Here is a 13,944-nt window from a genome sequence, read left to right as displayed (position 1 = left end):
CTTTTCAGAAGGGAGAGAAAAGCAGGGAGCTCGAAGAGGAGATGGGGCCCAATGAGTTTCCCTTTGCTTAATTATAATTTGGCCTAATTGGGCCGTCAGCCGACAAGTTCATGACAAAAACTGTGGCGCACTGGCTCCCCGCCCCCTCCAGAGGCTACTACTACCCTACTCTCACTTTCCTCTCTCTGCTTCCTGGTCCAGTTCCAGTTATCCTTGGCAAAAATCTGTTTGCATGAGAAGTTTACATTCTCGAGCCAGCATGTCTGCGTGACGACATACAAGACAACAATGCCATCTCGCAATCCGCTGTTTATTTAAGGGACACACTGTCTGGAATAATGGCTGGCAGATAAAGGGGCCACAGGGGGTCGAGCCGGTGCTTGTGAACGGGACAGAGAGTCACGCTAGGCCTGATGTAAATATGTCCTGGCCGCCCCACCCTAGCATCAACTCAAATGCCTTGAAGTATTTGCATACTTCAGTTTGCTCACTTACAAAAGACATGAACAGTCTCTAAATGTTATGGTAGTTTCATATTAATGGACGGAGGCAGAATCTCGACCCAAAATGCTGAAAAGCACATTACATAAAGGTTTTCATGCTTTCAGATCATGCCACGGTTCTGGCTCCCACAGAGTGTGTTCGTGTGGAAATCAGTTACAGATTCTCCTGATCTCAACTTGTTAGATGTAGAAAGCACACCTTTGCACAGAATCTTCCATTCCCACCTTCCCACCACCGTGGAACCTCCATCCCTCAGCCAGGACACTGAAGATGGTCATGGATGGGTGTTCTGGCATGAAGCACATTAGGGTCATGGAGTGGACTAACCAGTCTCCAGACATCTATCCTTTCACACATCTGTGGAAGAAGCTGAAAAGTTGAGTCACCAAGCAGCAGCCAAGAAACCTGAAGGATTTAGAGTTTCTGTAAAGCACCAAACTCCCTCCTGAGATGTGAACCGACCTGCCCCCACTACAAGAAACAAACACTGCGCTTTCCAACAATGGTTTTTCCAACAAGTACTAAGACAGGTTTTCTTTATCGAACTGAGTGACATGAACAAAACTTTTGGTTGATATTCTGTGTCTGTAAATTAAAATGAAAAAATATTATTTTCTGCTCATTTTTTTGTCTCTGGCAGTTTTGTTAATGGTGTTGACAATTAGATGAGAGTTAAGAGTAAGAGGGGAGAATAAGAAAGACACTGGACACAGGAAGTTACTTTTGTTTTTTAAGTTTTGCACTGACAAATCTAAATGAGAGGTTTTTGGACACAAACATTTGTGATTTCGAGCCAGTTAAAACGAATAAACCAGATGGGTGTGATGCCATCTCACCGATCATGGTGGACAAATGTGAAAAATGCTGCCTTAAAGGTCTAAACTCATCATCGTTGATGAGTCCAACCCCAGGCTTAAAACTGGTTTGTTTTACTTTACTGATTTTACCCAAGTCAGGGTTCAAAGAAAATACCAATTGTAACCAACAGAAAGTGTCAGAAACTATTCATGATATTCCCCAAGAAGTCTGTTCAGGTCTTCTATCTTCCGTCTACGATGATTTGGTTCATGGGAGGCTTTAACCTGTCCCAGCTGATGCTGGACAGGAGGTGGGTACACCCTGAGCTCCATATAATGATTAACAGTGAGTAAGAGGCAACCACAGGTCACACCTACAGCAGTTTACAATAACTAAAACTTGCTGTACATGTCTTTGGACTATGGGGTGAACCGGAGAGTTTGGATAAGCAGAACATCCTACAAGCCACAATGCTAACCAGTGCTGAGGGAAGTTTTCTAGGGAACGCCACGCCTCTGAGCAGTGATACACCTGAAAACAAAGTACACAGGGTCAGCAGTATTGTCTATATCTTGTTTATTTGTGTTTGTAAAACGTTATTTTTGCGCTACAAAGAGGCTGAAATTGCTCAAGCTGCTGAATCTGTAACCAGGCAAATGTTGCAATTTTCATCCAGTTTAGCTGCTATACTTGGATGGATCATCTGACTGTATCTGAGCTTTCCAAAACCAACAGTCTGACATGTTGTATGAACTTGCTCATTTGAAGCACGCTGCAAACAAAGCGTCTCCTCGATGATCTAAAAGCTTCTGAAATGATTTACAGAGGTGGCAAAAAGATGTGATGTAACTTTCTCTCACTCCTTTAAAACAAATGCAGAAACTTCACAGAGTGAAGTGCGATTACACCAGCGGGAAACACTGAAGCTCTCAGAGAAGCGAGAGGGAGAAAGTGGATGCAGCGATGGTAAACTTTTAACGCCACCACTGGGATCATGTAGCAACACGTTCTCTTTAGTCGTGGATGATAAATTTCAAGCATACAGAACTCCTAAAGTCTATGGAAGCCCGTTTCCGCCACTAAAAAAAAAAAAAAAGAAAGGATCCATAACTCAAAATTTCGAGTTATTTTCTCGAAATTTCGACATATTAACTCGAAATTTCGATTTATTAACTCAAAATTTTGAGAAAAGCAACTCGAAATTTCGAGTTAGCGCTGCCAATCAGTAATCTACGTGAATGACGTCATTTCCTTGTTATGGATACTAGCTTTTTTGTTTTTATTTAGTGGCGGAAACGGGCTTCCATAAAAGTCTGTCAAGATACATCCACAGCTGAAGTGTGAGAGTTTGTTCTCTTCAGCTTTTTAACTGTACCGGGAGGTGTTGCCATGGAAACACAGTTACATTTAGTGCTTCTTTGAGGCCCGGCGACCTCGTTGAAGACAAAGAAGATTTTTGTCTTGCGCTATTTGCATGTTTGCGTCGATTTCCTAACAGCTATGTTTGGACATTGGGGCGTTGTTGGTAGTAACAGCCACCTGCATGCTGCTGTAGAGCTAGCTTATTAAAACATTATTCTGTTAAACTCGTAGTGGTCAAAACTTCCACTCAGTACAGTCTCTGTCTGTAGATATATTTACATTTTGGACCAGTTGTTGCGATCTTGGCTAACTTGGCTACAGTCGTTATCAATGTGAAGTCATTCTTTACCTGCTCTGTCTGATTATTTGGCCTTAAGACGTCTACTTATACCAAAAATATTTAGCAGAAGGAGCTGTGTGTCACGTCTTCTGTTGATGGCAGAACAGACTATGTAACAACACACAGAAACAGATAATAGGGAGAAGGCGTTGGTTTTCTTACATATCCTATAAAAAGCACATGCTGAGAGAAAACTTGCTAACGATGTGAGAACAGGCAGGAAAATATGCAACGCCTAGCAAGGTTTCAGAGTTGTATGACAGGAAACCAAAGGAGACTATTTCTGGAAAGTGCAGGAGAAGAAGCAGTGCGATCCTGTCCAGGTGAGGCTGGAGGAAGGTGGGGTCTTTTTTTTGGAGTCTAAAGGTTCCTCTCCAGAAGGACGCTCTTTAAGTCTGCAGGGCAGTTGATGGTGAAAACGTTGTGGGCAGTGTTTCGTCTTTCGATCAGGGCGGCAACAGCCTCGCCCAGGTCCAGATGATTGAGGAAGCCGGGCACCATGTGATCAGGAGTGGCTACACCTGTGTTAATCTTCACCTGTCAGAAGAGAAGAGGAGAGGGGCTGAATGCAATAGAGGGATGACTGTAGGATGTAGAGCAGGTCGTCTACTTATGTCGGGGTTTGTGCTTCGAGCTTTGGCTCCTCCTGTCCTCATAAAACAGGTTTCAACCTCTGAGTTAAAGCTGTGGGGAGATTAGTCAGCGTCCTGTGAGGAAGCACTGGTAGTAAGATCAAGTTTTAGCTGTGAAATGGCTCATCCAATCATCTCACAACTCACAAGTCCCTGTCCACTTCTCAACAGTTTCCAAAGGCGATTTCTGAGATGTACGAAAACATCTGATGCATCAGGTTCAGAGACATCGTGGAGGTAGAGACGAGCAGTTCATCTAGTTTGATCTGATCTTATACAGGAGATCAGGTAAAGTTTTGATTAATAAGGGCTGATTTCATCAAAGTTGTTTTTCTATCAGCCAAGTTCACGAAGCTTTTTGCATATTCCTGACTAAATATGCATGTTTGCACAAAGGCAGAAATATGCACATGCACTATTTAGATAAAATGCCTGATTAACTTCTGTCATGCAAGATTACAGAATAAGGTTATGTAATGTGGATGTGTTGAAATGTGAGCTGGTTCTCACAAAGGCATCGAGGAAGAACTGAATCTGCATGGGTGGTAAAGTGGTGTCAGTATTACAGATTTCCCCCGAGTGAGCAAATGCCAAAGAAATTCAGGGCTGTGCATGTGAACACTAGAAAGCAGAGAGAATTACATACGTAGATGATTGTGGAGGCAGGCATGTGAATTGAGCTGTGAGCTGACTTCTTTTGGTCAGGTCTAAAGGGTCATGAGTCATGTTAGCCGACTCTGTGCAGTTTATCTGAGGCCCTGCTGTGCAATCCCATTAATATCTCACCTGGTTGAGTTTGCAGGGCACCTCGGGGTACTCCTCACGGAGGACATGGCAGAAAGCCAGGGTGCTGGCAGCGCCCACTGTGAGGAAGCCTGTACCAGGCATCAGCAGCTTCTCTCCTGCTCCTCCTGTGGCAAAGCAGCAAAACACTACATAAACACACCAGGAATGCAAGGCGAGCAGCTATCGCAGGTGACCCTGCACGAGAGGCAGGGCACACCCACGGACGCAGTCTGTCAGAGTCGGAGAACATGCAGTGAGTAAAATAACATGGCAGCTGTTTTGCTGACCCCAAGTGGACAGAGAGAATAAAGAGAGAAAACCAAACAGCTCAGCCAGACTAAAAACTTCTCTCATCCTTTTGGTAAATTTGAATCTGAATCTATCGTTCCAAAGATGGTAATACCATCCAGCTACCACTAACCACAAACAGTCTCCATGCTACCCAATCACTTCTGAGCAAAGTCACAGAGAGAGAGAAGAAGCATCGGTGAAGCAGAGCTCAGCAACGTCGCCCTGAGGTCTGGCAGATGCTACCTCAGTACTACTAGAGAGAGGCAGAACAAAGGCAAAGTAGCACTGCGCCACACACACACCGCCTCATCCCACTGAGCAAACACACGTCTTCACTACAGGACATAGGCGACATCAGCAATACGACTGCGTTTCTCTGTAATGTGGACGTCGTGGCGACGGAGGGTGCTGTCTGCGATGCCTCACCTGTGATGAACGTATAGGTACAGTTGGAGTCGTCCCTCACCAGGGGGTAGAAGGCCTTCCATGACACAAATGTGCTGAAAAGCAACGTCTCAATTACCTGCAGATTTCACAGGAAAGAAAACATCACAGCACCCCAATGACTCCTGCAAGTGTTTACATGCTGCATGAGTTTAAAGTGAGGGAGAAGAAATTAAATAAGTATATTGGAAAGTGTGTGTGTACTGACCCAGTGTAGATCTTTCAGGGACTGGGTGTGTGGGGGTCCTCCCTGCCACCAGCTGAAGCCCAGAGAGGAAACTATGTCGGTGACTTTCCCCACCTCCTTCAGCAGGGCCTGCTTCGCCTGCTCGGCTTCCTCCTCTGAGCCTGAACACAGAGACGCTGGACTTCAGGAGAGGACAGGCAAACTTGTTTTCTCTAATGAATCACTGAGATCGGCATCGATATAGAACTTCAGCCCTACTGGGGAATAACAAAACATCGCAGTAGAAGATAAACACCTTCCTCACCTGCTGCTGTGATGTCATCTCAACTATCACTGAAGTTTTCTTAATAATGTTTGGTGTGTTTATGGGGTGTAAGCCCTTTCCATACTGGAAAAAATACAGGATTTTTTTTTGCACCTCCACCTAATAAATCAGCAGCTGAAAACAATAATTTGACTAAATCTGAAAATAACAAATCACCATTAACGTTCCTTTTTGCACAGGACGCACACTTGATAGGTTACGGCAGAGGTGGACGTCGCTGATGTTCGTTACCCCAAGGTGCAGTCTTTTGCTAAACCCAAACAAGCAGTTATCAGGTCAGTAAATCATTTCTGAGACAGTCGCTAAGATGCAGACAAATGATGACCGAAGAAATGGGAACTTTATCACATTGTACGGTGGAGGATTTGTACTTGAATACAAGCCCACAGACTTCTGAGACAGGAGGTCGGTTGGGTTTAATCCCCCCCTCTCACTACCACTGTGCAATTACAGCAGTTTGAAATGTTCTAGTTAGAGTTTGGTGTCATGTCTCTAAGCTGATTATTCAGTACAAATACGAGGGGACGAACCAGCAGGCGGTGATGCAGGGCAGCACTGACATGTCAGAGGCTCAGATGGAAAATTCTGCAGCTTAAATTGGCCGCCAAACAGAGAGGGTGTGTTTGGTGTTGGACGTGAGGAGAGGCAGGTGTGTTGGTGTGCCTGAGGTTGCCTGCCTGAACTAGCTCACAGGCTTTGCACCATTACTGCTCTATGAGCAGTTGGAGACTGTGTGAGTGAACGAGTGCAGACTCTTTTACATTTACTTGCAAGCTGGACGACCCGAGTCTGAAATAAGAATTTACAACATCAGCTCCACTTGGCACAAATTTGAAGGGTCACACTGGAGTCATAGGAAATACCTGACCTGAGAGTGTGTGATGATAACAAGAACTCATTACCAGAGAGTGCACATGAACAACTATGGTGAATGTTCCTGAAGCTTTGCTTTTTTACCTGTAAAGTTCAGACTTCTAAATGATGAATTCGGTTCATGCAGCTTCGCTTTAACCTGCATGAACCAAACTCTAACTTGCGGAGTGTGAACTTGCACAAGACGCTGTCTGCCCTCCATTACTGAGCAAACAGTGGAACGTGCCAATTTGGCAATCTGGGCTTTAGTCCAAGCTGAACATGCAGACTGGAAAAGCCAGGATTGAACCACCCACCTTCTGATGAGTAGATGATCAGCTCTAACTCTCACCTATGGCCCCACAGAAAGTTAGTAATGAGGAGTGCCTGGAGTTCATTCAGGTGATGTGGCTGAAACATAAGTACTGCCTCTACACCCTTATTCCTGAGCTCACTGTTAAAAAATGGCGCAAAGAGGTTTTTGAGTATTTTCTAAAGATAGCTCATACACACAAACAACCTGATACTAAGAATGATGGTAAAATGAGATTTTCTCATCAGAGTTGGTGACCATCTTGGAAATAAAAACAACCAAAACAGAAAATCAGTCCTTCATTTTCAGATCTCTAACCGGCTTTCTGATAAAAGAGTAAATGAGCCAGTTATGGTGCTTGTATCCACCTGAGAAAGGTTTCCCTGCAACATTAAGTTCACTGCTGCACTACATGTGAGGGTTTCTACAGATTTAGTGCAGCTCTGGTGCAGTATGTTGCCACTCCCATACTTTGCAGGCTCTCTTTTGCACAGTTTGGATTTGTATTTAAAGTGTTTGCCGGGGGGGAATCAGTAATTATGCGATAAGGGCTGTGGACAAGCGCAAACAATCCTCAGAGCAGAGACGGGCAGGATAAGTAACCTGACTTACCCACATTTCCCACTATAGTGGTGAGGTTATCCTTTGTGTTGGGAGAGACAAACGATCGGAGTTTCTCCAGGCGGCTGCTGTCCCTGGAGATCACTGCAACTTTAAAACCTTGACACACAAACACACAGAGACCTTTAATACAGAGACAGTAGGATGGAGTGAACCTGTGTTGTTGTGCTGCTTCTGTCAAGGTCATCAGAAAGTGAAATCTGACCGGGATGTCGACAGTAACTTACTGCTCAGTTCAAACAAAGAAGCTGTGAGCATGCAACCAATAAACTCTCATCTCAGCTTCTTCCTTCCTGGAGGCACAGAACGGTAAATGCCCACAACAGATTTCAGCTTTAAGAACACAACAGAATCCAAACAGGGATGAAGCTGAACTGAAATTATGCTCTTTTAACTCTCGCCATAAACTGTAATTTAGTTTAAGATGATGATGATAGGAGTTCAGATCAATTTCGATATGATTTTATGAGACTGTGCTGATAAAACCACCCACACAGCAATCCCAGATATGACAAAGCCAAACTGTACAATGACACACACAATGACACACACACACAACTGCCTGAGAATGTTTATTCTGTCTTTACTGTTCCAAAGATTTCCTGATGGGACATGCTTTTATTGACAATGAAGCATTATTATGAGAACTCCATTGTGTCATTTTGGTAACTCCCCCTAAGTCTTGATTAAAGGAAGATTAAAGGAGCCTGTACAGTAGGCTGAACAGCCTGTTGTTTTTGACACGTCTATGATTATTAATCCAACATTTTATTATCAACTATAGATCATTTGTGTTGCAGTTTAGTTTTATGAGAGTGGAAGGGGATTTTTGGTCGATCAGTTGTCACATTGCGCGCTCAAATTTATTTTTACCCTCATAAAAATGTGATAAGCGGACCTGTCGGTGTAGAGCGTGGCATAGAAAGCCCAATACAGTGTTTTACGCACGCGGGCGGATGACTTATGGCGAGTCATTATTTAATTGTCTAACAATTCAGACACAATAAAACAATAATAAGTATAAAGTATAAATAAGTAATAACTGTATTTATTAAAAGTGGCCATACCGCACAAAAATCCCCATAAAGTGTTTACAGTGCGGTTTATAATGATGGAGTTCCTCACGCGTAAAAGCCCAGGGGAAAGACACCTGCGCGTAAAAACGCATAGATGCCCCAAAGATTTGTCCTCCTCTATTTCACTCAGTTTATTTTCCCTGCCAAATGTCCTTCGAGCTACAGAGAAGCTTACCTTTATCCAGCAGTCCTTTAACGATCCCGGAGCCCACTTTTCCCGCTCCTCCGAGAGCTAACACAACCCTGTCCGAGTTCGACATGCCGACTGTAGCTGCACAGACCTGCTGGAGGATGGAGGGTGGAGGATGACTCTGTCGATGCGAAGTGAAGCTGCTGGCTTGTGCAGAGCATCCTGGCCGGACCGGGATGCTTTAAAGGATCACGGGTCCGCCCTTGTCTACGGGGTCACTGAAGCCACGCCCATACTCTGTCTCCGTGTGTATGTGTATCCCGGCACGGCTAAATTTGAAAGGACCGGTGGAGAGATTTAAATGTGGGAAGTGGGAACATGTACTGAGCGTGAGGGCACCTTTCAGGGGTGAGGATAAATTCAGATCTGTGACCATTAATTCAGGCAGTCAGTTTATTGGCTCGATGACCAGTTTAAGTTACTACTGAGTTCAACATAATATTGCACACAATGATCTAGAAAGGTGGTAAAGCAGCATGTGCTCCATGATGGGCCTGGCTGTTCATTCATAAGTACACCGCTTTATGAGTGTGCAGTCAGGTCTGCCCCGTGTGTGATGTCAGATTGTGGCAAACTAAGATGGGAGCAGCAAAAACATTCATCTCAAGGCTTCACTAAAAGGTTTCTGTAAACCAGAGATTATGGTTACATCCATCTGTTATATACAGTCTATGTTAATCTGAACTCTGCATCAAATGGGCTCAAAACAAACAAAACCCCGAAAGTGTTACAAGATTTTGACAGAGAATTTACAGCCTTGATTGGGACATTCTGTGACCTCTTGTCACTTTGGGTAATGAACTTGTGGTATATTATCAGGAATTATATTTCGTTAGTGCAATACATTTATACTTTTCTCACAAATCTATTGCTCAGAACTAGATATAAACAGAAACACATTAAATCCGCCCTAAAAACAACCACAGAACAAATACTTTTACAGTTTATTTGTATAATGTATGGATATGTTCCCATCGCACCAGAAAAACTCTGCTAAAGAGTTTAAACTAGCTGCTCACCTGTGATCATGTCAGTAAACGTCCTCACAAAGACAGGAAGACGTGTGTTTGTGTGTCTGCGTGTGCCGTGTCAGTGGTTCATGCAGAGGTGAGGCTGCCGCAGCAGGTGAAATGCTGCCATCTAGTGGCTGAAACTACACGCAAGAAAACTGTTGATTTAATCGATTTATTCGGTAGCACACTTTGCAGCTTCTTCCTGTTTCCACCTTTTCTGTATTTCAGCCCGTTTTTACATCACTTTTCTTTTAATTTAAAGCAATTGTTCCATTGTTTCCACCCACCTAACGGCACATCCAGGAACAACTGCCAAACACACCCTGTATAAACTGGAAATCCCGTGCCACGTGACAATGTTTACGTTACCCAGATAATCGAGCAGATTGTCGTGTGGCCGGACTCGCCAAAACAGCTGATTACGTGCCAGGAACAGGTGAGTCTGTGTGTCAGACACGTTTTATATCGAACAAAGCCAGACTCGCCCACCTGTAGCCCGCTGCGTTACGTTAGCTTCGCATACCTACGAACATACCTTCATGTTCTCTCAGTCCGAGTTTTCCTACAAATTATACCGGTTTTCTATTGCCTCGCGCTTTGGCTTAAAAACACACATTTTAAAACTTAAATCGTTACGTTTACAAGTTTATCGGGAGCGTACGTGTAATTCGGCGTGTTTTCAAAACGACATAGATGTCTTCTTAATATGAAAAATGTACATCTTCCTTGGGGAGGTTCAGCCGCTTCCTCGCACTTCCTGGGTATTTTCCCACACAGACTGAGCCTGACATCACACTGGAAGGTTGATAAAAGTTGATTTCGCTTTCGTCGACGGATTATATATCGGCCGAACTGAAGAACAGCTCGGTACCAAGCTTCCCTGCGCCACTTCACCGCAAACTGGGTAAAGTAAGGAAAACAAGCCGGTTTACAATGTGCGGGCGGGGGGTGCGTTCACTGTCCGACCCGTAAGTTCTCTTGGGTAACTAACGTAGTAGACGCGGCTAAGCTAATGCTAAGTGGGGCTGTTAAAAAAAAAAGGTTCTCGTTTTTCTCGTTGATGAGCTTTAAGTTCCCAGATGTTCCCTGAAAACACGTTAAAGTTTGGTAGATGTAAAAAAAACAAAGTGAGTCAACTTATTTTCACTTATGGCAAAGTTTCACTTTCGTTATTAACATGTGCTCAAAGCGAGTCGCAGCTGATACAGAGTGTGCTATTTAATTAGGCTAAAGGTCGAAATGTTTTATATTTCCAGTGGCCACAGTTACGTCAGCATGTGCTGCAGACATAGCAGGAGCCTGGAAAACACGTGTGTGTGTGTGTGTGTTTAACTTTAGTCACACTGTAACTCTTTATTGAATAGTTACTAACAGAACAGAGAAATATAGTCAATCCCATTGGAGTGAAATGAGGTGGAATTCAATTCATAGGACACTCCCTCAGTGACATCCGTTGCCAGTGGGCACTGTTAGGTTGATGCACAGCAATAAGAAAAAAAAAAAGGTGTGACTCAGTTATTAGGATCATCTTGGTTTATTTTTGTCTCTCTCTCTTATAAATGGATGAAAGAGATGAGCTTCTCCCGGAAGAGAGACGTAGATCTCACGGGCGCCTACGATCGCAGTTTGGAGCGCCAAATCGTGGAACAGGGCTCGAGCCTGCCGTGCAGAGATGAGGAGCTGTGGAGAAAGGTGGAGGGACTTATGAAGGAGGGAAATGCTCAGGAGATCCACTGCCTGGGTGTGGATCCACTGAGGGTGATGGAGGAGTCGCTCAAGGCAGTCACAGCAGCAGGATGGAGCAGACAAGTTGGAACCAGAGGAGGCCTGCAAGGCCTGGCCAAAGCCTTTGAGGTGCTGGAGCAAGCAGCCTTGAACCTGTACCTGGGTCCCTGGAGGAAGGAGTACACTGTAATCCAGGTGGGCCAGAAGGAGAAAAAAGTTCATGTGTTCAGTTAAAATAATCAAATGTGATTTTAAAGTTTCACATTTTGTGTCCCAGATGTACTCCGGCACGTTCACGCACTACATCACCCCGGTGCTGTCGACGGCTCAGATCGAGAACCTGTTCAACCTGTTGGGCTACGAGCTCAGCGCGTCATCATCTGAGCAGCTCCATCTCCAGACGCACAGAGTGAACTCCACCTCTTCGGATACCCTCCTTTGTTTGTCTTGCGCCTTCTTCCTGGCCCGCTGCGAGTGCCACTTTCTTACAACAGCGCTGGGGAAGCACTGCGGTGACACCCAGTGGGAGCTGAGCGCAGTGATGGAGAGGCAGCGAGGAAACGGCCTGCAGGTATGTGACGCTGATGCTGAGATCTTTTGTTTTGTTTTCTTTCAGCCTTGGTGCAGCCAATCGCTTCATTGTCTGCCTCAAGCAAGCTGTTTTTAACTTCCACCCTTTAAAATCATAGAAAACGTTCCTCACTAACCCACTAATCTTGCTTTGTCGTACTATGTTTGGTCCAGGAGGGTGTACTGTGAGGCAAAATGTTTAGCAAAGAAAAGTGTCAATTGTATGATTTCTTTCTTCCTGCTAATAAATGCAACAGTAGGATATGAAATGCCTTAATTGACTTTATTACTTATACCTCCCTACAGGTTGCTGTGGAGAACACCAAGAAGATGCTGGAGGTTGGCGAGCAGCCCGATGGAGACGTGGATCTGTACACCGATCCGGTTAATGAAGGGGACCCGCAGATGGTTGTCAACAAGGAAGAGAGTCCCTGCTCATTCATCTGGACGACAGCGGACAACGTATCACCCACCACTGTCAAAACACACAGCAACGGAACAACAGCATCATTCCCACCGCGAGAGCCGCTCACCGGCAGAAACTCCGCGGACAGCAAGAGGCCAAGCTGGCGTTCCCCTGGTGCTACGAGGCTGGGTGAAACAAACTCTGAGCCTCAAAGTCTGCAGGTAGATCCAATCGAGGCTCTGAAGAGCGAGGATGGCAACCACAACCTCTGCAGGTGCGTCCAGAACTCAGATTCTTGTTCTTACTGCTCTGAATGCAAAACCCTGCACGATGAGACCTGTGTAGTCCTTAAGATTTGCAGAAAGAATCTCCACAACGTGAAACAAGTGAAGAAAATGCAGAGTGGAGGCCTCGGATCACCCACTCTCACTGGCAGCAGTGCAGCAGTGAGCTCCTTACCTCTGAGTGAAGACCCCGCATCAATAATTGCACTCCCTCCTGCCATCGCCTACCACGAATGCTGCGATCTCAACAATCCAGACCCTCAGATCCTGTGCCACGAGTGCAGAGTCTTCCACTTGAAATCCTGCAACATGGCGAAATGCTGCCTGTCACTCCATCACAGCACACATCTGGGAAAGTGCTCCTCCTGTAAAAAGTGGTGCTCCAGAAAGCCTCTGGTCCTGTGCAGATACTGTGGAAACGAATATTGTAGTGGCTGTTGGTTCAGAAATCCGCTTGCATGCAGCTGCGGCCAAACATTTGACCAGTCAACATCTGTGTGATAAAGGTCTGAAAAGCTTTGCACTTACGAGATGCATTTAGCAAAAGTTACAGTGACTTAAATCTGCGTACTGGAACTGAAAACGCTGCCTTGAAGTTCTGCCATTGTGCCATTTATTTGATATTTGCATGTAACAGCCTCTGTGTGGTGTGGTTTTGCGCTCGCAGGTTGCTTTGCGGTAACTCATGACGCAAAAGCAAGTGTTTTATGTTTGTGTCCTGCAGCAGACTGCAGTAAAAGGGTCAATGTGCCATTAAAGTGTATGTGTGGTAAACATGTGTAACATGGGATGAATTGGCGTGATCACCGGGTGTGGTGGGTATGATTTAATATAAAATCAGTCACAGCATTTAAAATGTAATTGCTTCATAACTAACACTAAGAACCTTCATTTTTCTGTATTAGAGAAGTTTTCAAATATTACTTTTTGGCAGGTTATGTGGCTTTCCTCATTTTTTTTCTTTTCTTTTCTTTTGTTGTAATTTGCTGTGAAAGGTAAAAACAGCTGAAACTAACGTTTGTTGTAACTATGAAATTATTTTCTCGAGTAATCATTTGGCCGAGTGCTGAAATCTGCTTGTTTTTGCCTTTAAGGTGACTTCACTGTTGTCTAAAGCACATTTTCTGAAATGTCAGTGGCAGCTGGAAGCTTTGTTTTCCTAGCTTTTCCACTGTCGCCTTAATGCAACATCTCAGGAACACTTTAAGGGAGTCTTTCCACGTTT

At 44.6% G+C, this 13,944-nt stretch overlaps 2 protein-coding genes across 5 annotated transcripts; one reads left to right on the top strand and one right to left on the bottom strand.

Moving 5' to 3' along the window:
- Window positions 1-2,667: 2,667 nt before the first annotated feature.
- On the bottom strand, window positions 2,668-10,142 carry LOC308392181 (peroxisomal trans-2-enoyl-CoA reductase). The gene is made up of 8 exons (XM_080875102.1): window positions 10,022-10,142; window positions 9,741-9,874; window positions 8,707-8,990; window positions 7,447-7,554; window positions 5,366-5,505; window positions 5,140-5,236; window positions 4,423-4,547; window positions 2,668-3,541 (listed from the first exon to the last, which is right to left on the bottom strand). The coding sequence occupies exons 3-8, from the start codon at window positions 8,789-8,791 to the stop codon at window positions 3,365-3,367; spliced, it is 732 nt and encodes a 243-aa protein (XP_080731228.1). The 5' UTR covers window positions 8,792-8,990; window positions 9,741-9,874; window positions 10,022-10,142; the 3' UTR covers window positions 2,668-3,364.
- spata2l (spermatogenesis associated 2-like) lies at window positions 10,035-13,879 on the top strand. Of its 4 annotated transcripts, none has more exons than XM_080875097.1 (4): window positions 10,035-10,170; window positions 11,305-11,654; window positions 11,737-12,030; window positions 12,336-13,879. In XM_080875097.1, the coding sequence occupies exons 2-4, from the start codon at window positions 11,307-11,309 to the stop codon at window positions 13,218-13,220; spliced, it is 1,527 nt and encodes a 508-aa protein (XP_080731223.1). In that variant the 5' UTR covers window positions 10,035-10,170; window positions 11,305-11,306; the 3' UTR covers window positions 13,221-13,879. The 4 variants fall into 4 exon arrangements, with proteins under 4 accessions (XP_080731223.1, XP_080731224.1, XP_080731225.1 ...); XM_080875098.1 differs by lacking the exon at window positions 10,035-10,170 and adding an exon at window positions 10,503-10,638; XM_080875099.1 differs by lacking the exon at window positions 10,035-10,170 and adding an exon at window positions 10,505-10,643.
- Window positions 13,880-13,944: the final 65 nt, after the last annotated feature.

The sequence above is a fragment of the Rhamphochromis sp. 'chilingali' genome (assembly GCF_963969265.1).
Source record: "Rhamphochromis sp. 'chilingali' genome assembly, chromosome: 2".
Taxonomy (NCBI): Eukaryota; Metazoa; Chordata; class Actinopteri; order Cichliformes; family Cichlidae; genus Rhamphochromis; species Rhamphochromis sp. 'chilingali'.
The sequence above is the reverse complement of the archived record's forward strand: the minus strand, read 5'-3'. Positions and strand labels throughout refer to the sequence as shown.